Genomic DNA, 27,195 nt, shown 5'->3' with positions numbered 1-27,195 from the left:
AAACGACAAAAGTCCTATTCTTTCCCGCTAAAGCTGCAGTTTTTTAGTATTGTTTTTTCATTTCATTATTTCTTCAAAATCGGAGACGTAGAGGTATGATAAACAGAAAAACAGGTTAGTGCCTGATCTTTTTATAATTTATCAGGACATACAGACAGACAGACAGTTTATTCAGACTTATACATAAGTACATCGTCTTCATACACAAATATACACATTATTCTCTGTCACGTAAATATGTATAACAACATAACATTACATAAAATAACATAAATGGTCATTTAAGAATACAAATATAAATAAACACAATCAATTGCACGAATACGTAAATTCCATCAAAGCGGTAATGAAATTTATTTAAACATAACATAACATAAATGGTCATTAAGAATGCAAATATAAATAAACACAATCAATTGGAAGAATACGTAAATTCCATCATGGCGGTGTTTATAAATAAACACAATCAATTGCAAGGATACGTAAATTCCATCAAAGCGGTAAAGAAAATGTTTTTAAGCATAACATAACATAAATGGTTATTTAAAGATACAAATATAAATAAACACAATCAATTGCAAGAATACGTAAATTCCATCAAAGCGGTGTTTATGAATAAACACAATCAATTGCAAGGACACGTAAATTCCATCAAAGCGGTTATGAAATTTTTTAAACATAACATAAATGGACTTTTCCGAAATACCATTATTTTAGTTTTGGCAGTGTTAACATTTAGCCCCCAAGCATTGCATTATACATATAATTTATCTAAATGTGATTGGACTTCAGCAGGTGACTTGCCTTAAACAGCCATGTCATCAGCAAATAATAATAAAATCAACACAATATCATTTATACTCAAACCAGCGTTAATACTATCTTGTAAGTAGAGTTCAAGATCTTCAACGAATAAAGAAAACAAGATCGGCGACATTACCTCCCCTTGCCTCAGTCCAACCGCATAACTAAAATAATCTGATTGCGATGAACATGATTTTACACGTGACTTAACATTCGCATACATATCTTTAACTATTCTAAGCAATTTACCTTGTATTCCAGACTTAAACATTTTCAACCATAATGCATTGCGGTAAATACTATCAAAACATTTTAATATATCGACGTATATAGCATATAAACGTTTATTTTCATTCAAATAATTTTGAACAATTGACATCAGTATAAAAACAGCATCAACAGTTGAATAGCCTTTTCTAAATCCGAACTGTGCATCCGAAATGGTAGTGTTTTCATTGCAAAAGGTTTCAATGCGTTTATTTAAAATCGTGGTAAATAATCTTGAAAAGCAGCTTACTAAGGTAATCCCTCTATAGTTATTTACATCATTAACTGAACCTTTTATATGCAAAGGGATTATAACTCCTTCTGTCCATATATCGGGGGAAAAGCCCGATACAAAAATCCCGTTAAACACATCGCATAAATGGGCAGACAAAATATCACTACATTCAAGAAAATATTCATTCAACATACAATCACTACCCGATGATTTATTTCGTTTTAAATGTTTAATCGCATTGCGAACTTCCTCAACAGATATAGGCAAGTCAAGTTCAGGAAATGCAGAATTTTCTAAGTTAAAATCATTATGTGAACAGAAATACTCTGCCTCAGTATGAGAAAAACCAGCATTAACGTTACTAAGGTTTTCAAAAAAAAACTTTGTAAATTCTTCTAATGATATTTTATTTTATATGACGCTATTTTTTGCTTTGAAAAAACGCCAAAAGTCCCTTGGTTTGTGCTTCCTTTAATTTTCGATCTTCAACATTTTTTGCCTATAGAAAACGGCTTTCTTCCTGTGAATTAAGTCTTTAGAATATTTCTTACTTAAAAATAAACATTCCCTGTTTGTATCTGTTTTACAAGAGTTAAAAACACGTAAAGCGGCGTGGTACAAATTTCGTGCAGTAACGCACTCGTGATCAAACCATTCCGCATGCTTTATATAGGTATTAACATTAAAACTGGGGTTTGTATTATAAACACGACTTTTGGCAAACACCGCGTCCGCAACACTGCGAATAGTTTCAGAAAAACTAGTCAAAACGTCATTAATTGATGATCGACTTAAAAAATATGAAGCACAATATTATTGAATGCAGGTAACAAAGAAATAATCCCTGAACGAAATTGTTCTCGTAATACATCGTCCCATTTATAATTAACATCGGTGTAAGACGGATACTCTGACGAGACATTATTGCATAATAACGAAAAATGTAACGGGGCGTGATCACTGAACTCGTTAAAATCATGCACGGTAAAATCTGATATATATGAAAAGCTGCATTCTTTTGTCAACAAATAATCAATGACAGACGTACCGTTATTAAAATAAAAAGTTTGCTTACAGCTATTTCCATCTCTACCATTAACAATACGTAAACAGGTAGATTTGCATAAATCAAGGATTCTCACGCCATGACTATTAAGTGAACTATTCACGGAGGCCCTAACTGAGGTGTTATCTGGGCAGTAATCAGAGTCATCATATACATTATTTATTTTATCTTGTACAATAAAATCACATTTATTGCCAAATCTGCTTTTTAGGTCGCCAGTAACAAAATTTTTACAAAATTCAGAAAAATAAGTTATATCGGTTTCTAAAATTACAAAGAGATCTACATTAAATGTATTATATACTGGAGAATCGTGTCCCCATACATAAGTGGCACATATATAAAAATCATCTGAGATATTAAAAAATGTACGATCAAATTTTAACCAAATTATTGTATCATAATGATTTTTTACGATTGAAACACCATCAGCTAGTTCTTCTTTAATATAGACAACACTACCACCACTATTTCTTCGAGCTTTTCGATGTTGAAATTTTCTAAAAAAGTTAAAAGATAAATCTTTTCCACTCAAATCGATATTACTAGAGGTATTCGTCCAGGATTCAAATAAAAAACCATACATCATTAGAACTCAAGATATTTACAAAATGTGTACATAACTTTTTACAATCGGTATGTCCGTTAACATTCCAGGACAGGATTTTCAGTTCATCACCGCCGTTTTTATAGGCACGCTCCGGAGTTCCGTCAATGTAGAGCGTATCGAAGGCCAGGTACGCTCTTTTCCCCAGCCGCCTCGCCTCTTTCATTTTTGGGACCAATACCCATCTTTTCTGTATCACTTCCGGATGATATTGTTCAAAGACGCGAAAACCGGTGCCGTCCAGTTCTTTCCATTTTTTCCTCACCATTTCTCTGTCTTTGAAGTAGCTAAACTTGGCCACAATGTTTCTTGTTTTCCCGTGTACCGGCGATCTCGGCGACCGATGTACACGTTCCAACCAAATGGATGCTGCTTCTTCCATAGCCAGCTTCATTTTCTCGTGAAGAAACGCCCGTAACGTGCTTTCTGTATCTTCTATACTGTCGGCGCGTGGTTCCGGTATGCCACCGAACATCAGATTGTTTCTCATAGATTGAGATTGCAAGTACACAACTTCTTCCTGCAAAGTATTCCTCTGTTTCTCCAGCTCACTCACTTTACTGTTTACAGCACTCAGGGCAAAGTTTATATTCTCTTTCTTTTCCTCGACCCTCGTAACTTGCGTCCACAACTTTCGGTTTCTATCCTCTACCACCAACCACAACTTTTTCAATTCAGTTTCGAAACTACTCACCTTCTTTTCTACTTCTTCAAGAGTGTTTAACTTTTTTTCTATGTTGTCCATTCTAGTGTCTAGCTTCTTTAAATATCAGGCTTGGCACAAATAAAATAATAAAACAATGTTTGCTTAAAATAACTTTGGGATTTTCCGTGTAACTCTATTTTCCTATTCTATTTTTAACGAAATTATTGACGACTAAGATAAATCGAATAAGGCTCGTGGTTCAGATTTTCTAAGCCTCGCTAAATAAACTCCTATTTATTCGGCACCGACCTAGTATTCCTTATATATTTTTTATATAAATTATCCATATAAATTTCAATGTGCAAAATATTGCTTTGTATTCTAAAATATATATTTATATGATATATTTTCTTATGATTATTAAAAAAATATATTTGAAAACGTCATGTTTATGAAGTAAGTACTAGATTTTCGTGATACACGTTCATATTTCGAGGGCTCCACGCAAGACTTTCGTAAATCACTTTTTGAAAATTTTACAGGAGAAGCAAAAGACGTTTTATTTTTCTTAAAACTTTTCTTAAAGACAGAAGTTCCTTAATATGAGTAATAACAATCTTTTACATACGAGATATTAAAATCTAAATTAACTTTCATCATTTTTTGTATTTTGAACTTTTAGTTGCAAAACTATCGTTTTTTTTGTTGTTGAAGTTTTTAGCTGCTATAAATTGAAAAGATTTATCTGCTTTAATTTGGCAACTTTTATAATCATTTCTTATGGCCAGACTTTCAGTAAGTTCAGAAAAATTTAAACAGAAACTGTAACTATTTTGACACTTTCATTCAATAACTCTTGAACATTATAAAATATTTATTTAAAATATATTTATTGTTTTAAACATTGTCTTTAAATTAACAATTGATACAAATCATGAAATATTTGAACTATTTCGGAAAGTTATCAGTAATTAAATATACTTGCATTAGTATTAATTCATTTTGCATATGTGTTTCTAAAAGGTAATAATCTTTATATATTCACAGAAATTTAAAACCAAAATGGGATGTATTTTAAAATACATAGTTATTTAAACTAAAATCCAGAATTATTATTAATTAATATACAATATTGTCAAGAATATTATCATAATTATTTGATGGTTAAAATGACAGTGCTTTGATGAGGCCTATAATCTGACTTTTTTTAGAATGATATGGATAAAATATCCTTTCTAAATCCTTTTAAGTAAAAATGTATTCCCATGCTATTCACCCACTTTATAATATAAAGAAGTGAAACTCCAGCTGCTGGAGCAGTATTGAATTTTCATTAAAAACAATTAGTTGGTCCTTTATTTAAGGCAAGTGACCGATTGCCCAAACAGTACAAAACAGCACAATACAGCACATTACAAACCAACATAAACACAAAATATGAGTAAAGCTGGGGTCACCGCCTTGGAACGGTCAATGCTAAGCATTGGGGGTTTAAACCTGGTTATAGAGCGCCCAACATCACACTTGGCCCAGCAATATTCATAATACATTTAAGTGTAAATAAAATTTAACGTCATAGCATTGTAACTCAAATTAAACAATAATAAAAGGGAATTAAAACGCATTCAATTTAATTACTATTTAATTACTCAATTGCATTGAAGATACAAGAGTAACAGAATTACAACTTTTTGACGAACGATCAAATAAAACTATTAACAATTGTCAACTACATTCCTTCTTTATAGAAAAGATTTGAGAATTTGGAATCATATAGTTAATATCTCAGATAATCATCGCGCAAATACAGGAAGAAGCAGCAATAATGGGTGTAAAAATTCCATATTACATAGCTTGGTTGTTTATGTGACTGCTAAACAAATTAAAAATAATTAAATCAAACAAGAAACGCCTATCAGAGAGAAAATATAAATAAAATGGAACGTTATAAACCCAATGACCTATGCATGTAGATTACAACTGGGAAAGTCGGTCGTATGACGTCACAAAAATCCATAATGACATAATGACGTGAACAAATTCCAAGGGCAGTACTAAACAAAAATATTAATGGGGCTGTGCTACTAATAAAACAAGTTTAGGTGATATAATATTAAGAAGCAAATGAATAAAAATGGTAATTCCATTAAAGCGACATTATTGGAATTAAACAGTATATAGGTGTTTTGACAACTGAAGACAGAAATGATTTGATGTACGAATTGAGTCCAAATGTAGTTTACATGCAGATTTGTTCATACGACACAATGACACAATTTTATTCAACAGTGAAAAATGCCTATAATGTAGTATTCATGCAGATTTGTTCATACGACACAATGACACAATTTTATTCAACAGTGAAAAATGCCTATAATATCACTAATGATTCCAAATTTTAAGGGAAGAAAGATATAGTGAATCGAAAACCATCAAACACGTGTTTTTAAGTACATAAGCATCGTATCCTTTTGATAAAAACAAGTTAATTAAATTGAAAAGTTTAATATGAACATTTGGTTTAACATATTTTAATTTGCGGACACGCTTCAAAACATCTCCGTAAAATGATGGATGGGAGATTCCATTATTTAAATGCCATTTTAAAGAAACATTATATTTTGAAATTAAATCACCATACTTAGAGTAAAATCTAGCAAATTTATTTCTTAGGTTATGATACAAAAAGCCTTGTTTTAGCAATTTTTTAGTTAATATTAGATTACGATCATTAAAATCTTTAATACACGAACATGCTCTGGCATAACGTACCAATTGCGAAATGTAAATACCATAGGAAGGTCCTTTAGGGATGTTGCCATCTAGAAACGGAAAATTTACAATTTCAAAGTTAAAATCGTCCCGTTTGTCGTATAAACTAGTTTTGATCAAATTATTATTAATAGTTAAATGTAAGTCTAAATACGCAGCGTCTGTATTGGATTTACACGATCTATTTAAGACTAGTTCTTTTGGGTAGATTTTGTGAATATATTGTTCAAATAATGGATTATCTAAATTAAGTATGTCATCAATGTACCTACTAGTAAGGTTAAAACAATTAATCAAATCTACTTGCTTAGTTTTAGATAATTCTAACATAAATTCGCTTTCATAATAATATAAACAAGAAATATCTTTAAAAAAGATATACGGCGTAAATAGTTTAATGAATGAGATCAAGGATAGCGAATGTCTTTTTCTGTGCAGTTCTTAGCTGCATCACACGCAGTACGGGATGTTACGGGGAGTTTTCGCGGCTTATTTTACATTATAACATATTGCTGGTCATAAACCTATAGATACAAAACAGAAAACCCAAAGAAGAATGGAAGTGAAATTTAAACATATGAGTCAACCGGCCACACGAGAAGTATCCGTATTTATAGGCGCGTTCTTCGAACAAACCTGTTTTAGTGGTTTGTCGGGCATTGCTATTTGATTCGATTATTAACAGTATCAATTATCATCGTGCTAATGCTTAAAGTGATATTATGGGCATTTTGCACTGTTGAATTGAGCTGAAAAGAATTAACAGGTCAAAATAGTTAGTTAAAATGTGGTTACTGATTAATTATCTGCAACTCACCTTGCTACCAGTTGTTTATAAAAATATATTTTATATTCGATATTCTTACGTGACCCACCCAGTCCTGTAAGCTGAAATGATCCGTAAAACAATTTCGTGTCTTTGTGTCGTATGAACAAATCTGCACTAAAACTAAATTTAGGTTCAACTCGTAAACGCATGATCAGTTGTCAAACGAAAGTACGGTTGATATTCAAATGCATTATTTTTCTCTTTCTGGTATATTGTTTTAGTATGATGATGCTGCATTAATTAATATAAGTGTATATGAAGTAGAAACATCAAAAATAATCAACGGTTGCGATAGACACCTATAAACTGTTACATGCTCATAATATCACTTTAGTACATTAGGCAATATGGACGAATAATTAGTGTTAAATTTATCAACAATAATATTTATCATTGTATTGTTGAAAACACATTAAGAATCTATTATTTACATACCATAATTATATTGCTGAATATCTTCATTTAACATATTTCTGGTCTAAAGAAAATTCCAGGTCACCTAGTTCACGGATAGCGTCTTTATTATATAACGATTATTTTACTGGCCGCCAACTCCGGTGATGACCTGTATATAAACTCTGAATGTCCGCGAATTGACCCGATATACCTCGCGGGTTGAAATGCAATGCTTTAAAGTGAGGCCTCGCTTCAATTGCTCTTTATACTTTTACATGTTAACATGTTGACAGGAATAAGGAAGTAAGTACTAAATATGAGAACATAGCCTTTTAAGTATAAACGCTCTTGCACTGGTAATACTCTGAAAATAAAAGGTGTACGCACAAACTGTATTGATGTCGAGAATTGAGTGTAAAACTGTTCTATCTATTAAGCCTTTTCATTCGAGATAAAATTGTTTCATACAGTAAAACAGTGTTACAAAGACGCGGATATGTTTCCAATGTTCTGGTGGTATACTCAAATCAGCCAATGGAATAAATGAAGTGTATTCATTCGTACCTAGCCGCGGGAAATTTTATTGGAATTTTATTGGACACTTACAAAGGTCAGGCTAAGGTGAAAAGCTGGCTTATGCAGCTTACGCCGAAAAAAGGTCAGCTATAAGTGGCGCACAATTAGTACCCATAGGAACGCCAATAATTTGTTTAAATATTTTACCATTAAATTCAACAAACAAGTTATCCAAAAGAAAAGTAAGTGCTGCACAAAAGTCAAGACCAGTCCAAATGATGTAATTATCTAATATCTGATTAGTAAAAAAAGCTGTTTTAGTGTTTAAAGCTAGATACAAACATTTCTCTCTCGCAAAAGTTTTTTTCAATCAAAGAAACAAGTTTGGATTTTATTAAAGCGTGAGGAAGCGTTGTATATAGTGTCGAAAAATCATAAGTACTTACCTGTGACACCTTATATTTTTTATTTTCAATTTTATCAATAACTTCTAAGGTGTTTTTTATTGACCAAAATAGGTTAATATTACTATTTTCATAAACTTTATTACAAAATTTAGCTATATGATATCTAATAGCACTCAATGCAGATGTAAGATACACTGATAATTGTTTGGTGGTACAAGACACTGAATTAGCGATAAAACGACTTTTATATGGCGTCTTATGTAATTTAGGTATCCAGTAAAGTGATGGCAATTTCTTGTCAGTAATATTGACTATTACATTTAACTTTATGCATTGGGCAATATGGTCGGTAATAATATCATTAGGTTGCTTATTGTACTCACAATATGATGTAGTTTGTGAAAGTTCTTGTGAAATAGTTTGAACATAAAACACTCGTCATATTATGATAACATTATTAGCAGCCTTATCAGCAGGAACTAAGACGAATTTAGATTTTAAGTCTTCAAGCAATTTACAGAGATTTTGTTTATTAAATTTAGGTGAATGTGGTAGGGCCAAAGGATGTGTATCATAAAAACATATTTTATTCATGGCCATACTAAATATTTTTGTTTTCCAATCATTGAGTGCAGTAATTTCAGCATTTTCCTTCCTGCACCATTTAGTGCAATAATCATGTAAGGATGTTACGATATTCTTAATGCAGTCATCAAAATCAACAGGAATAGGCAGTCTGTACTTAGGGCCTCTGCGTAGCAAATTTCTAAGGTTTTTATTTTGAATGAAATTAAGGTCCCCAGTAATAACATGTCCAACTGGACCATATATATATTTAGAACTAGTACAGTCACATAATGTAGGACAATTTCTTATTACATTTATATCTGTGGAAATAGAATTATAATTAAAAACGATACTTCTTACAGGTTTACTATATTTGTAGCAAATAAGTGGTGATTCAGTATTGCGGAAATAAGGGGGAATCAACCGACGTACATTTTTATCATTGAATATTTTAGGAAGGTCAATTAAATCAAGACCTTTGTTACAAAACTCAATTTTGATACGATTTCTAGTTTTATTAAGTACATTTTCAATAAAAGGTTTAAGATAGTAGTCAGTGAAGGATTCAATAATACAAGCACATTCATATAGAGGGTCAGATTGAAGTAAAATAAGTTTACATTCCTTATCAATATGCGCCAACGAAGAAACAGAAAGAGAGCAAAGTGCACTTAGTAATTTATGTTTACCCCCAATTTGTAATACTGTGTAGCAATCATTTAAAGAAAGCAGACGTTTAAATTTACGCCTTAAGTTACCATTTTTCCTAATGCCATGTTAACGTTTATTTCTTAGACGTTTACTAAACAGAGAAAATGAATTAATCGATTTATTTTTAGAAATTGTTCCAACATTTAGAATATTATCATTTAATCCAAGTGGGTAAGCTGATTGCAAACGTTTAATCCATTCAAATTCTGATATGCACCTTGCTTTTAATTGGCACTGACTTGAAGTACTATCATTAAAAATAAGTTGCTCCACAGGTTGAATTGAAATATTTGTTACGCTATGACCTGTTTTATTAAAGTGCTGGTAAATGAAGTTATAAAATTTATTGTTATTTTTAATTTTATAAAAATGTTCCCTAAAACGTGTTTTAAGTGATCTACCCGTCTGCCCAACGTATTGCGCACCACAACAGGGTACATTTCAAGTAATAACATAAACCACATGCATAGAATTTCATGAGACATCGGATTTAATATTAACTGAAAATTTGCGGTTATTAACCGATGAAAGAATAAAAGAGGACATATTTAAAAACTTGCAACATAAACACTTCCTGGAGTTGCACTTATTTATTGTAGGATACCGATTACACGGAGCTAAATTACGCTGCGAACTAGAACCCAGCCGCATTGTACCTCCAATGAAAGATGTTCGAAGTAAACTTAATTTGACTGTAGGTTTAGAAAAAAGTAATTGTCTATAATTTAAAGGCAAATGAAGACTACGTGTAATCGGAATTCTCAATGGTGAGAGAACAACTTTCGGGTTTTTTGTAATCAATCTGTCCATAGGTTATTTATTTGGCGAAACCACCAATCTTATAATCACATTAATACACATTGCCAAGTCAACATACATAAAAGAGTAAGAGGCAGCTTGTCAGATAATGGTCAGTAAAAATTCAGTATAACCTGCAGAACTCTCAATTGATGAACATACACGTTTACTTAATAAGTACAGAGAATGTATAAGAATCTAAGTATAAGAAAGGTCTTAAACAAGGTTTCTTAAAAAATAATAAAAACACAATACCGCCACCAGCCTCTGAAGGCTGAAAATATAACAACATCGAAGATATGTACGGGGATACACGCTACTGCATCCACGCAGCACAAATCAAACTGTTGTGCAATGCAATATAAAGAAGTGAAACTCCAGCTGCTGGAGCAATATTGAATTTTCATTAAAAACAATTAGTTGGTCCTTTATTTAAGGCAAGTGACCGATTGCCCAAACAGTACAAAACAGCACAATACAGCACAATACAAACCAACATAAACACAAAATATGAGTAAAGCTGGGGTCACCGCCTTGGAACGGTCAATGCAAAGCATTGGGGGTTTAAACCTGGTTATAGAGCGCTCAACCTCACACTTGGCCCAGCAATATTCATAATACATTTAAGTGTAAATAAAATTTAACGTCATAGCATTGTAACTCAAATTAAACAATAATAAAAGGGAATTAAAACGCATTCAATTTAATTACTATTTAATTACTCAATTGCATTGAAGATACAAGAGTAACAGAATTACAACTTTTTGACGAACGATCAAATAAAACTATTAACAATTGTCAACTACATTCCTTCTTTATAGAAAAGATTTGAGAATATAGAATCATATAGTTAATATCTCAGATAATCATCGCGCAAATACAGGAAGAAGCAGCAATAATGGGTGTAAAAATTCCATATTACATAGCTTGGTTGTTTATGTGACTGCTAAACAAATTAAAAATAATTAAATCAAACAAGAAACGCCTATCAGAGAGAAAATATAAATAAAATGGAACGTTATAAACCCAATGACCTATGCATGTAGATTACAACTGGGAAAGTCGGTCGTATGACGTCACAAAAATCCATAATGACATAATGACGTGAACAAATTCCAAGAGCAGTACTAAACAAAAATATTAATGGGGCTGTGCTACTAATAAAACAAGTTTAGGTGATATAATATTAAGAAGCAAATGAATAAAAATGGTAATTCCATTAAAGCGACATTATTGGAATTAAACAGTATATAGGTGTTTTGACAACTGAAGACAGGAATGATTTGATGTACGAATTGAGTCCAAATGTAGTTTACATGCAGATTTGTTCATACGACACAATGACACAATTTTATTCAACAGTGAAAAATGCCTATAATGTAGTATTCATGCAGATTTGTTCATACGACACAATGACACAATTTTATTCAACAGTGAAAAATGCCTATAATATCACTAATGATTCCAAATTTGAAGGGAAGAAAGATATAGTGAATCGAAAACCATCAAACACGTGTTTTTAAGTACATAAGCATCGTATCCTTTTGATAAAAACAAGTTAATTAAATTGAAAAGTTTAATATGAACATTTGGTTTAACATATTTTAATTTGCGGACACGCTTCAAAACATCTCCGTAAAATGATGGATGGGAGATTCCATTATTTAAATGCCATTTTAAAGAAACATTATATTTTGAAATTAAATCACCATACTTAGAGTAAAATCTAGCAAATTTATTTCTTAGGTTATGATACAAAAAGCCTTGTTTTAGCAATTTTTTAGTTAATATTAGATAACGATCATTAAAATCTTTAATACACGAACATGCTCTGGCATAACGTACCAACTGCGAAATGTAAATACCATAGGAAGGTCCTTTAGGGATGTTGCCATCTAGAAACGGAAAATTTACAATTTCAAAGTTAAAATCGTCCCGTTTGTCGTATAAACTAGTTTTGATCAAATTATTATTAATAGTTAAATGTAAGTCTAAATACGCAGCGTCTGTATTGGATTTACACGATTTATTTAAGTCTAGTTCTTTTGGGTAGATTTTGTGAATATATTGTTCAAATAATGGATTATCTAAATTAAGTATGTCATCAATGTACCTACTAGTAAGGTTAAAACAATTAATCAAATCTACTTGCTTAGTTTTAGATAATTCTAACATAAATTCGCTTTCATAACAATATAAAAAAAGGTCAGCTATAAGTGGCGCACAATTAGTACCCATAGGAACGCCAATAATTTGTTTAAATATTTTACCATTAAATTCAACAAACAAGTTATCCAAAAGAAAAGTAAGTGCTGTACAAAAGTCAAGACCAGTCCAAATGATGTAATTATCTCATATCTGATTAGTAAAAAAAGCTGTTTTAGTGTTTAAAGCTAGATACAAACATTTCTCTCTAGCAAAAGTTTTTTCAATCAAAGAAACAAGTTTGGATTTTATTAAAGCGTGAGGAAGCGTTGTATATAGTGTCGAAAAATCATAAGTACTTACCTGTGACACCTTATATTTTTTATTTTCAATTTTATCAATAACTTCTAAGGTGTTTTTTATTGACCAAAATAGGTTAATATTACTATTTTCATAAACTTTATTACAAAATTTAGCTATATGATATCTAATAGCACTCAATGCAGATGTAAGATACACTGATAATTGTTTGGTGGAACAAGACACTGAATTAGCGATAAAACGACTTTTATATGGCGTCTTATGTAATTTAGGTATCCAGTAAAGTGATGGCAATTTCTTGTCAGTAATATTGACTATTACATTTAACTTTATGCATTGGGCAATATGGTCGGTAATAATTTCATTAGGTTGCTTATTGTACTCACAATATGATGTAGTTTGTGAAAGTTCTTGTGAAATAGTTTGAACATAAAACACTCGTCATATTATGATAACATTATTTGCAGCCTTATCAGCAGGAACTAAGACGAATTTAGATTTTAAGTCTTCAAGCAATTTACAGAGATTTTGTTTATTAAATTTAGGTGAATGTGGTAGGGCCAAAGGATGTGTATCATAAAAACATATTTTATTCATGGCCATACTAAATATTTTTGTTTTCCAATCATTGAGTGCAGTAATTTCAGCATTTTCCTTCCTGCACCATTTAGTGCAATAATCATGTAAGGATGTTACGATATTCTTAATGCAGTCATCAAAATCAACAGGAATAGGCAGTCTGTACTTAGGGCCTCTGCGTAGCAAATTTCTAAGGTTTTTATTTTGAATGAAATTAAGGTCCCCAGTAATAACATGTCCAACTGGACCATATATATATTTAGAACTAGTACAGTCACATAATGTAGGACAATTTCTTATTACATTTATATCTGTGGAAATAGAATTATAATTAAAAACGATACTTCTTACAGGTTTACTATATTTGTAGCAAATAAGTGGTGATTCAGTATTGCGGAAATAAGGGGGAATCAACCGACGTACATTTTTATCATTGAATATTTTAGGAAGGTCAATTAAATCAAGACCTTTGTTACAAAACTCAATTTTGATACGATTTCTAGTTTTGTTAAGTACATTTTCAATAAAAGGTTTAAGATAGTAGTCAGTGAAGGATTCAATAATACAAGCACATTCATATAGAGGGTCAGATTGAAGTAAAATAAGTTTACATTCCTTATCAATATGCGCCAACGAAGAAACAGAAAGAGAGCAAAGTGCACTTAGTAATCACTTTATAAACATTAAAAGTACTGCACTATTTCCAGTATGAAAAAACAATCTTACATTTCTTATTCTTATGACTTGCTAACAAGTTTCGATAAACATGTAAATTGAACTAAATATTTGATGGCTTGGAATTAGTGTAATCCAAAGTGACAGCGTTACAAGAAATTACCGGAGAAGGTAATTTAATCAATTACAAATATCAACATTATGAAATTTCCAGTTAACACATGTAAATGAAGAGACTGTTACCCGCGGCTACTCATGAGGCAGAAGTAGAAAAAAATCAATGGTGCACCCTTTTATAAAGGTAGTCTGCACAAAGACCTATGATGTCTCTAATTTTAACTAGCTTATAGTAATCAAATCATCCCTCATAAGAATATTGTGCTGGGTCTTGGTATGTCTCTTTATTGTGTAAAGGCACATATAGTTACAGTCAATTCCTCAACTTCATAACACAACTGATACTTAAATTGATTTTGATAACTGTTGTCCATTTTTATGGTTTTAAAAGGGCATTTTCACATTGTGGTAAATTGAGAAATTTAAAAAAAAGTTTCAGATTCGCATATTATTATTGTAGTTATGATATTTGTGAGGAAACAGGAATACAGAACATTTACCATGCTCTAAAATATCCATTACATACATCTTTGACGACTTAAAAACCTGAAAATTATAAAGCGTTGCAACACGAAACGATTGAATAATTTCGAGAGTTCTGTTGCTGTCGTTATATTTTGTAATACTACGAGGATTGCTTGTATTAAGTATAAAATATATCACTCATTGTGTGAGCACCGATGGCCTAGTGGTCTAAGCAATAGACTTTTAATCCAGGGGTCAGACGTGGTTCGAGCCAAGTTTAGGGTTACTTTTTTCTTTCTTTCTTTAATTGTATTCTTGTTGTTTTTTTACTGGAGCTTTTGAGGTCCAATGTTTACATTTATCAATAAAAAGCATGTTATGACAAACTACAATACATGCCAGAATCTGTGAAAAAGTCCCTTTAAATCAAAATCAATTTACCCTTTCCCGCTCTGTTGTACCATTGAAATACAAATGTATTCTATAAACATGCCTTGCAGTCAAAGAAGTTATCCAAGGACGTTTATTGAACTTTACTTTTCCTTAGACAACATGACACACCATTCCCTAGACTATCAACCTATTTTGTCTAATTGTCTCACCATTCCTTAGACTACTGATCTCAACTTAAATAATCGCTAGAAAACTGACTTCAACATCACTATTCCCTTGACAAGCTTCCTCACTATCCCTTACACAACTGACCTCAACTTCACTATTTCCTATCCAACTGACCTCAACTTCATTATTCCATAGACAACTGACCTCAACTTCACTATTCCATAGACAATTGACTCCAACATCACTATTCCCTTGACAACCGACCTCAACTTCAGTATTCCCAATACAACTGAACAACTGACCTAAACTTCACTATTCCATAGACAACTGACCTCACTTTCACTATTCCATAGACAACTGACTCCAACATCACTATTTCCTTGAAAAGCTACCTCACTGTTCCATAGACAACTGACATTAACTTCACTACTACCTATACAACTGACCTCACTTTCATATTCCATAGACAACCAACATAAACTTCACTATTCTCTAGACAACTGACCTCAACTTCACTATTCCCTAGACAACTGGCCTCAACATCACTATTCCCAAGATAACTGACCTCATTTATACTACCAGTATTCTATTAATTATTTTCCTCACTTTCGCTAAACCTTTGACCTCAACACCACTATTCTGTAGACAACTTGCCTCACTAGTCCATTGACTGTCAATCTCAACTTCCATATTCCATTATGATGTCTAATGTCTAAATATAGTTTACCAAAATGAAATGTTAGGACTAAAATAACCGGACGGCGAGAGAGGCAAAATAAATATCGCGATCTTGCATTCTGGAACTATGCTTAACAGAAATTGCGAAAACACATCGCGAGAAAGCGATATTAATATCGAATCAAGGTTGCGATTTATCATTGTATTCTCGAAATCTTGCATCGATGTTTAGAGGTTTCAAAACACGATCTGAGAGTGCGAGAATAAAATGCGCGATCGCATAATTTCGACGCGAGGTTGAACTAATACAGACAATGATCTAAACGGGAGAGGATGAGAAGGCACGTGCCATACATCCTACCAATTGACCCCAAAATTAATATAGTGCATGCCTGGTGCCCTTGATCAGAATTGCTTAAGTATGCCTGAAGATGCAGTTAAAAAGTAGGGTAAGGGCACCTGCGCTTGCAAGTCATAGGGACACGTTTGAATTTCAAACCCTAATATGATGCATCTTATCGCAATTGACCTCAGGTACATCCTAATTGATCATTATCGCACTAATAAATATGTAGTGGGGCTAAGAAAGACGATCCTTATTGCTCACCGCTTTGTAAAAAGCGTCATCACTTGCTTGATTTGTCCACTGGGTCCATTAATGTACTACTGGAAGATTTAAAGCATTTAAAAAAAATCACTTACTTCTACTCGCATCTATTACAAGATTCGAACAATTGAGCTTGGCGCTCTATCGCATTGTGTGGTCTGATAGTCTTACACAGAGGCGTGAATATAAGTAACTGCCTTGAGTTAGGAAGAGTAAAATTCAGTTGTGCATAGAAGTAGGATATGAAAACTTTTACTTTTGAAACTGTTGTAACGTTTGACATGCCATACATAACACTGAAGTACGGTATATTTACTCTTACAAACGATATTACTGTGTTGTACCAATAATAAGTTAAATCTTACCAACAGCGAAAGCATAATAATCCAGTGAGGGGCTCGGATTGTGAGAACCTTTTGGTCGGTATAATTCCGTTCCTGAGCAATGCGTTATATTCCGTCCTGCAATCGACTCTCTCGATAGGCCAAAATCTATCAATCTAGCATTGTACTTTTTGTCAAGCACAATGTTCCTTGACTTGATGTCCAAATGTAGAATGGTTCCTCTGTATGAAAAATAACCCAGTTGTAAAGCTTAAATATTGGTTTAACTCTGTGGACGCACATGTAAGATATGTCACGTAATCGTTCATAGTTCATGGACGACACATAGTTACTAGCAATGTTCATTACTCTTAAATTACTGGTGAGTATCCTATCATTCAATATCTCGTCATGCGCGTATTGCCATGATGACGAGATTTACATTAACTACCATTTTCCCGTGTCGAGCATGGGATAAGTCCGTCCCTCTCTATAAATGTTAATTTCTCTGCATAATGTGGGATAAAATATTCAACAATACCATATATCAGTTTCTAGTCCAATTTAATGTCTGACATAACTAATATTTTTAATTATACAAATACGTTGTGATTGCTACATGTCTTTTTCCATCTGTTCACCTCTAGATCTAAATGCTAACTGACTATTTCCCTCTAACATTTGCCCCGTGAAACTCAGTTATGAATCCCATTGGTCAGTGTTCTATGCGTGCTTATTGCTAGTTGGCTAGATTACTAAAGATACTGAATCAATGAAGCCCTGGGAACGGGATAAACAAACCACCCAAATATTTACAAGCTTTATCTGTATAAACACTTTTGCTTGACCAATACAAACATACCCGGCCTTGTGTCAACTATACTATTCTTTAATCTCTCCCTCATCGATAAGCTTATTTGTACATATGTGCACTTTGTGACTGTCATGTTTCAATAAAGTAATCCCAAAATATTCCACCTACAAATTCCTACCATAACGTGACAGATAATACATTGTTAATAAAAGCGTTAACATTAGTTTTCATGGATTTTTATTTCAAACCTCTACTTTTGATTGTAAGATCGGATAAACCTTTTCAGAATCCCGGTGCACAGCTTAAAGGTAACACTACCGAGTAAATTTGCAAGGTGTATACCGTGTCTATAGAACGTTCAACGAAATTGCTTTTTAATTATTCCAACGTACTCGGTGACACACGGTGCACTGCAAAGAATCTACTCATAAGCAACATTAACCGTTTTTGGTCAGCGGAATTACGTCACATTCGGTACAAGGAAAGGTGTCGGCTTAAACGACGTAAAAAAGCATACACTCAATTTTTGGATCAGTTTAAATTTGATAATGGTGTCACATAGTTTGTGAAGAAGACAATAACATTAACGTACATTTCATTTTCATTGAGTGTTATATTTGCTTATTTAACTCAACACAACGTATCAACTATTGTTGAAATACAAGATAAAAGCGAGCCCTTCGGGCCAGCTCGCGTCACAAACAGTTCTGTGTCCGCTATGCCCAAAAGTGTGCGTGAGACTGTCTATTTACTTTTTTAAAATACAGATATAAACAATGAGACAGTTGATTGTAACGTGTGAAAAGTCTGACGGGCCGTGTGCAAAGTGATGTATCTATTAAATATCACGTATGCAACGGGCACATAGCAAATACATACGGCATTGACATATGTTTGATGTTTTATACCCGATGCAATGAAAGGATGGTCTAAGCGTGACTGCCTTTTGAAGATTGTATGAAATTTGGGTTATTGTTTTGATACAAATTTCGATTATTATATTTATTCAAAAATGCCCCAAATATTCGTTACGTTACAATGGTAGACATACCGGAAGGAATTCGGTGTGTGCATATAGTCTATTGCACAGGCTATCTGGTAAATCACTTTCATCCGTGTTGTCCACTCAAGAGGAACATTTTGTTCAGTGTCAGATCGTATTGCATCGAACAAGTCTCCTTTTTCAAAATACGGTGAGATCAAGTAATATGTCCTGAAATTTAACCGATTTAATCAGCGTAAATAATATAGCATAATAAATGTTTATACACTTAAAATGACTTTGATATAAATGTGTTATCAAGGAGCTGTGTGAACATAGAAAGTGTGATGCTGGCTTATAGGATCTTTGTTCCCCAATTTATGGGATTTTTTTTTCCTGAAAGCAACATGTTTACCGAGATCGAAGGCATAAGCAATTAGGTATTTTGTAAGAATAGTTTTTTTTTTGTTTCGTTTGTGTAAGCAGTATATTTGATTCGAGTCCACAAGTAATGTCCGATTTCCTAAAAGGTTTCTCAGCTGGGTTACGGGGGATAGATCGAGATGCACGAGACGCCCCAAATATGCATTTAGCTTCAACTAGTTACCAATAGACCACGGATCCGCTTTGATACAATTATTGGTTAGTGAGACAATGCGACCATTACTTTCACTCCTACTACTAATAATAATACTTTTTATTATTAAAAGTAGTAGTAGTAGTAGTAGTAGTAGTAGTAGTAGTAGTAGAAGTAGTAGTAGTAGTAGTAGCAGCAGTAGTACTAGTAGTAGTAGTAGTAGTAGTAGTAGTAGTAGTAGTAGTAGTAGTAGAAGTAGTAGTAGTAGTAGTAGTAGTAGTAGTAGTAGAATAGTAGAAGTAGTAGTAGTAGTTGTTGTTGGTGCTGTCTTTGTTGTTGTAGTAGTAGTAGCAGTAGACGTAGTAGACGTAGTAGTAGTAGTAGTAGTAGTAGTAGCAGTAGTAGTAGTAATAGAAGTAGTAGTAGAAGTAGTAGTAGTAGTAGTAGTAGTAGTAGTAGTAGTAGTAGTAGTAGTAGTAGTAGTAGTAGTAGAAGTAGAAGTAGAAGTAGTAGTAATAGTAGAAGTAGTAGTAGTAGTAGTAGTAGTTGTTGTAATAGAAGTAGTAGTAGTAGTAGTTGAAGTGGTGGTGGTAGTAGTAGTAGTAGTAGTAGTAGTAGTACTAGTAGTAGTAGTAGTAGTAGTAGTAGTAGTAGTAGTAGTAGTAGAAGTAGTAGCAGTAGTAGCACAAGTAGTAGTAGTAGTAGTAGTAGTAGTAGTAGAAGTAGTAGTAGTAGTAGTAGTAGTAGTAGTAGTAGTAGTAGTCGTAGTAATGATGATGGTGATTATTATTATTATAACTATACTTATTATTGTAAACATTATAAACATTAATATTATTTTGTTTTACAATAATGTTTATAAAAGTGGATTCAAGATTATGGCGATGATGATTCAATGAAGGCAAAGTACTGTGCTGTGTAAATAAGCAATGACACTCAATTTAAAGTAAAGTTCATAACGAATTATTTAGCACCAGTCGATAGAATATATACATGCCTTGTGTGTACATATTTTCGGAAAATTCGCTAAATGCAATTATTATTCCTCACACTTTATATGTCACGCAATGTCAGTTTCTGTGCTATGTGAATTTAGCTGACTATCCTCGTTTTTTACATGTTTGGTATTGAGTATAATATTTGAGTAAAACGGAGTAAACAATTACAACGTACACCTTAAAATGTGTTCTCCATTTATTTGGTAAAAAGTGCGAAACAAGAGGGTCACATTCCCAAAGGCCCTGAGGTACAAACCTGAGACTCCAAGGAACTTAACAGTTCTGAGCAGGAAGTGTTCACTAAGTTTGAAAACAAAAACGTCTGAATATCTCAGAGCCATGTATTTTTAACAAAAATAGGAACACAATGTTTCGAATATACTTAACAAGTTTTCCGATGAGGTTTTAATAATTATTATTTGTAAAGCGTTAAAATAGTTTTGCTATAGCTAGATAAGGAAAATTGCCCAGCCTCATGTAAGCCATGTTTGCATTCGACGAGAATCAAATCAATGTCGCCGGAGAATCACAAGAACAACTGTTAAGACCAAGTGTCATGATTTTTGAATATATATATGAGCGCTACAGTGTTCACAACTTTGTTCTTTAAGTCCACCAAGAGACATAGTTTCTGACATTACGTAACCCAGATACAAGTTGTGTCTAGATATCATCGAAAAAATGTTTTACCAAGTTTTGTGAATATGTGGCAATTAATCTGGCATCTAAAGTGCCCACAAGCTTTTCCTTTGAAATTACCTTGTGTCCTAGTTTATGACTCCATGTGACCAAGTTTAAAACGCGATTGAGATAGCACTTGTAAACAGGTTCTGAGCACGTTTTATGAAGATTTGGCAACACATGTGGCCTTAAGCGTTTTCTTTTTTTGACCTATAACCCTAGTGTTTGGACACTACGTGACACAGTTTCGAACTCGCTCAAAATACTATTGAGACAAATGTTCTCAAACGTTTAATAAATATTGGGCTACACAAGTGGCCAGGTTGTTCCTTAACATAGTGACCTAGTGTATGAAATTTAGTGACACCAGGAAAATGCTTTGACCAAGTTTCATAAAGCCTTTACGATAATGTGACCTTTCTAAGGTATTCACAAGCTTGTCATTTCTTTGACATAGTGACGTGGCGTTTGACCGCGTATGAAACAGAATCGAAATATATGAATGTATCGATCCAATCGTCTGGGTTTGGTTCTTGGGAAATAAATGTGACACAGTTGTCAACGGATTTAACAAAAAAAAACCCGTCTCCTGGCATGTTTTCAACGGACTGGAATCATTATGGGACTCGGCCGATATATCATAGGAATATGTTTATTAGCAAGTTTAATGTTGACTGACTAATATATTTTACATCTTGAGTGTTCACAAAGTTAACTATAGCAACGTTTGGAACACTGCCCCGATTACTGGCGGCCATGTTTTTAACAGACCGGAAAAGTGTTCTTGGCAGATATCATCAGCAAAAACGTTTCATGAATATTGGGCATTACAATTAACCTCAAGAATGTTCACAAACTTTTTTATATTTAATATTGTGACCAGGTTTTTTATCATACATGTCCTAGTTTACTTATCGACCAAGATATCATTAGGACAAATGTTCTCAGAAAGTTTCATGACGATTGGGCAATAAATACGACCTGTGTGCTCACGACTATAGCAATATAAGGAAATACTTCCTTGCCTACTTGCGGCCATGTTTAACGATGGACCGAAAGCATTTTCTAACTTTGCCTATGTATAATTTGGAAAAGTGAGTCTCACCAAAATTCATGACGATAAGGCAATAAAACTGTCGTTCAGATTATTCTCAAGCTGTTTCTTTAATCTGATATGGTGACCTTGTGTTTTATCCAACGTGTTCCTGTTTAGAACGCGCCAAGTTATCACTACGACAAATTTTCGTGAAGATTTTCGATTAACGTGGTGTCTAGAGTGTTCACATGTTTGTGACAGGTTTATCATTCGTGTCAAGACACGAAACGCAACCCTGTGTATCCTACAAGCCCGTTTGAATGGATTAACATCCTACTGGAATTCATCAGATATTAAGGGTTCTCTATGAGATGAATAAATTTGTAAATATGTAATTAGAGAATGGACATATTATGATACCTAGCAACAAGGAATGGCTGCATATCTACATTGTATGTAGGCAAAATAATAAAAAAAACTGCTTAATGAGTTTCAGTAACTATACGTATTTTCTCATCGTGTAATTTTGTAACCTGACTTTGTATCATAAAGAAATACTTTTTAAATTAATAGTGTGTGTTGAATAGTTATTAATTTAATAATTCATTGATTCAATACAAATTAACATGGTTGTTGTTTCCTCATCCGAAATCTCTTGACAAACAAACTTAAAATTATGAAAAATGTAAGTGTTTCGTAAGAATCGCAATCGAGCGTCGTTCTCATCTTTAGACTGTAAGAAAGCTTTTTCCGTGGAAACGGTTTCAATGTTATGGCGCATACCTAGTCTCAATGTCGTCGTGGTATGCTAGCAGTGGAACAATTGCAAAATGTCTCACGCGTGATGCCAGCTTCTCCTAAAAATGCCGATTTAAATAAATGTGTTTAAGTTAAACGATCTAACAAGCATAACGTGTATATAAAACATTTACAATCTTATAGCTAGAAGCTTATCATTGCGGATATATTGTTTACATTCGAGACAAAACAAACACATATTACATACAACCCATACATCTATAACTTACATTTTTAACTGAACTTAAAAGTTGGGTTGTAGATTTGTTGTTCCCGTCGTCTCTTCCAATCTCCTTTAAGACAAGTCGGCGGTTGAATCCAGGGATGGAATCGCGAGCTTTAAAGAAAGAAATCAAGAAAACATGCGCAAATGTAAAGCAATGGTTTCTACGTCTAGCAAAACCTGGCATTCATTAATTATACTCCTTTAATTAGAATTAAGAAAACATTTTTTTGTGACAAGCAAACACATCGAAAAGTGATGTTTTACACCTGAAAGTTTAAGTCGTATAGTAATTCGGTTGTTGTTTTATTATAAAATACATGGTTGGAAGTGAACTTACAAATATATATTTTACCGAATCCACCGCCCTTTTTCGTAAGTTCTGAACAATTTTTTAACTGCATAAGAAAGGATTGTTTTAGTTCAACCAATCTGCCATCCTGTAAATGGGATGCAATCCCTTTGACTTCGCTTTCGTCCCAACAATTATCCTGTGCCATTGTACCAATTCCTATTCAGTGGTGTCTGAAATAATACAACATGTTATCTAAGTCATACAATAACTTTATACATCATTTTTTCTGTAAACTTATGTACGTTTTGTTATTTAAAATTATCATTGGATAAACGTCATGTTAAGGACAATTTATGACAGCCTAAAATGGCAACAGGACCCATTTTACTTGACAGATTACCGGTACTTTACGTGAACATTTCAAGATAAGCATTTACGCGTTGCCGTACTCCCTTAAATTTCCACCTAAAGTGTATCTTTCATGAACATCTATGCACAAAGCGTTTATTACCTTACATTAATAATTATGAAGAGCTCAATAGGTAAGTCAAACATGTCGTATTGTTAAAGCTCGTATAAGAGGACTTTTTTTATAAACACTTGAACACATTTAAAAACGTATATACACAAATGTTTAATCTACTCGTCATTATATTTTTTTCAGCTAGTGATTTGAGACGATTACACGAATGTTAACCATACACAGCTTAGATGTTGCTTAACTTGAATTTATTGAACTCTTACACACACCTTATCATGCAAACGTGTATATATCTCTAAACACAGTGAGTACCGGTGTCGCGTGAGAATTGCAAGACCGTGAGGCAGTTAAGATATACAGGAAGACAACAGGTTTTGCGCATGCGCAGTATGATATAAACATGTTCGTGAGGAATGCAAGACCGCATCCTTGTATTATATCAACGATTCTGACCCTATTTTATTATTATTGCAAATGGTGATTGATTTAGATGCTGAAAGTACACTCAAAACCCCCAAACAAGATCGTCATGATTTGTACTCGTTAGTTTTCTTATTGCGTGAACACAAAAAATAACATTGTTATTATAATGTTAGCAGATTGATTCGGCCCCAAGCTATTTCGGTTATTTAGTTGGGGATATAATCTGGGTCATTTATTATTAAAGCTTATTATAACTACCAAGTTTTAGTTTCAAATAGTCGTTGTGATGCGTCGTTTTACTTGGTATTCCAAGATGTTCACATGCAGGCGTGTTGTTTATTTTGCAAATGTTCAGACAGAATTTGTTAAAAAATGTCAACATTAACTACTAGGATTGCTTAAAAACATACATATTTAAAAAAAAAAATTGAAAATCAATGTGAGACAGACTCCCAGTATAGGCGCAGTGTGTCAATGCCCTAGAGGAGCTTTGCAATTAAAGTGAAGAAAAAGAAAGCTTCAAATATTTTAAGCATAGGCAGACATATGACCATGGGAATAGTATTGTACTGTAACACACTGACAATTTTTATTATGTCAACCAGTGTGGTCAGTTTCTGATATTAGAGCGAGCCAGAAAACTGGGCCTACCCAAACTAAGTTGTTGCTGGCATTTTGTATATTACGTATTTTTCAGTGAAAAAATCATAACTAATCTAAATATAAATGTATTTTAGAAATTTAAAACAAATTATGCAGCAGTAAAGGACTAGGTATATGTAAATCTCTACAAAAGATGACAACGTATTGCACAATCATTCTAAAAATGAATTGACTAATTAAAACCTCATTATAGTTTTTTGTGGCAGTTGTTTGTTTTTGTTGTTTTTTAATAATGTTTATACAAGGAATGGTTGACAGTATGTCAACAATCTTCCATCAGGGATAAAACTTTCTTATAACTGATAATAATAATTATTATTATAAATGATTGTTAGTATGGTTATGATATGATGTATAAGCCATAATCTGTATTGTCAGTATCTTTGATACAATTGTTATTCTAGTGTTATTATTAATGAGAGTGAATCAATCTCAATGCAGAGTTGTTCCTTGCTCTCACATACACCTCTGCAACGGGCTCAGCATCTATTAGAACAAGAACCGTGTTTAAACCGAACAAACATATTCAAAGTATATTTAATTGCACATTGAGGATAGAAAACATTTTACAAAGAAATACCACCACCCATGATTGTAGGGAAACTTTGACCCCTTCATTTATGTCCAATCATTATCTGATCTACATGTAACAGGAAATTCCTCCCTTGAATTATTTATTATGTTGTACTTGTATTGAACAGGTTTGATACTAGCCAATGTATACAATGTATCTTTATTCAGAATTGTTCTCAGACAGAGATATTAAAGCAATGTATTTTCTTATAAGATTCATATTATTATATTGGGGTTTTAGTTAACAATATTGATAGTTTTAGTATATTGATATTTCATTTTTGTATTCAAACAAAAATGACTTAATTTTTAATAATGGAAAATATATGAACCATGCAAAATCATACAAAAATGAACTTAAGCTGTAATGTGTTGCAGATTCACAGAGGCGTGTAATGTGATGTTATGTTGTGTAAGATAAATCCTGTAAAAATATTCTTCATGGAATTTGTAAATAATACCACAGATAAAATATTGTTGAAGGTAAATAGTCTGCAAGTTGCTCATTTTCCTCTAACATGCCCTTGTATTTCAAGGAAGAATACTTTCCAGGCCAGAGGAAAGAGGTTTGGGTTCATATCCCAACAGGGGATGCATTTTGGGACAAATAATTTTATTTGCTTAACTTTATCCTTAAACTCAACCAAAGCATCATGCAAATGCATTGACAATAATCTTTGACAATGCATAAATGAAAAGACATAAAACTTATGAATTGAAATCATTTTAGCTCCTCTATTATATATGAAATATATATAGTGGAGCTATCCTACTCACCCCGGTGTCGGCGTTAGCATAAGCGATAGCGTGCAAATGTTACAGTTTGCGTACCACCCCAATTATTTCCCATGTCCCTTTACATACTGCTTTAATATTTTGCATACTTCTTGACCAACATGACCCCAACCTATAAACAAGAGCAGAACACTGTATCAAGCATTTTGTAAGAATTATGGCCCTTTTTCACTTATAATATGCATATTATTTATAAATCTATGTAAAAGTTTGCGTACCACCTCAATATTTTTCTATGTCCCTTGACATATTGCTTTAACATTTTGCATACTTCTTTACCAACATGATCTCAATCTATAAACAAGAGTAGACAACTCTATCAAGCATTTTGACAGAATTATGGCCCCTTTATACTTAAATAATTGAACATTTGGTTAAGTTTTGTGTTTTGGTCCATTTTACTCCTTAAGTAGCATAGCTATTGCTTTCAAAATTTGAAAACTCGCTAACTATCATAAGGGGACTGTACAGGGCAAGTTGCATAACTCTGGTTGGCTTTTTAATGGAATTATTGCCCTTTTTTGTCTTAGTAACTTTGAATATTTTGTTAAATTTTGTGTTTAGATCCACTTTACTTCTAAAGTATCAAGGCTATTGCTTTCAAACTTCCAATATTTTCTTACTATCATGATGGAACTGTACCTGGTAATGAGACCTTGACCTTTGAACGACTTTGACTCTCAAGGTCAAATTAATAAATTTGCTTATATTGCCTTAACTTCTTTATTTATGATCAAGGTACCTGTAGCAGACCTAAGCCCTCC

General features: G+C 32.9%; 2 protein-coding genes across 2 annotated transcripts in view; both read right to left on the bottom strand.

The window, feature by feature from the left end:
* LOC127841054 (intraflagellar transport protein 22 homolog) overlaps positions 1 to 27,195 on the bottom strand; it is a 219,312-nt gene that overhangs the window by 100,042 nt on the left and 92,075 nt on the right. The gene's annotated exons all lie outside the window — the stretch shown is intronic.
* The window catches only part of LOC127837313 (uncharacterized), a 79,151-nt gene that overhangs the window by 21,257 nt on the left and 30,699 nt on the right, over positions 1 to 27,195 (bottom strand). Inside the window, exons 2-6 of the mRNA XM_052364303.1 lie at positions 23,542 to 23,726; positions 23,209 to 23,315; positions 22,964 to 23,037; positions 18,958 to 19,119; positions 17,135 to 17,334 (exon numbers count right to left, since the gene is read on the bottom strand). Of these exons, the coding sequence (XP_052220263.1) occupies positions 17,135 to 17,334; positions 18,958 to 19,119; positions 22,964 to 23,037; positions 23,209 to 23,315; positions 23,542 to 23,701 (703 nt within the window). The 5' untranslated portion in view covers positions 23,702 to 23,726. The remainder of the gene's footprint in view (positions 1 to 17,134; positions 17,335 to 18,957; positions 19,120 to 22,963; positions 23,038 to 23,208; positions 23,316 to 23,541; positions 23,727 to 27,195) is intronic.

This window comes from Dreissena polymorpha, chromosome 1 (assembly GCF_020536995.1).
Source record: "Dreissena polymorpha isolate Duluth1 chromosome 1, UMN_Dpol_1.0, whole genome shotgun sequence".
In the NCBI taxonomy this organism is placed as follows: domain Eukaryota; kingdom Metazoa; phylum Mollusca; class Bivalvia; order Myida; family Dreissenidae; genus Dreissena; species Dreissena polymorpha.
This window is presented reverse-complemented; position numbering and strand designations above follow the sequence as displayed.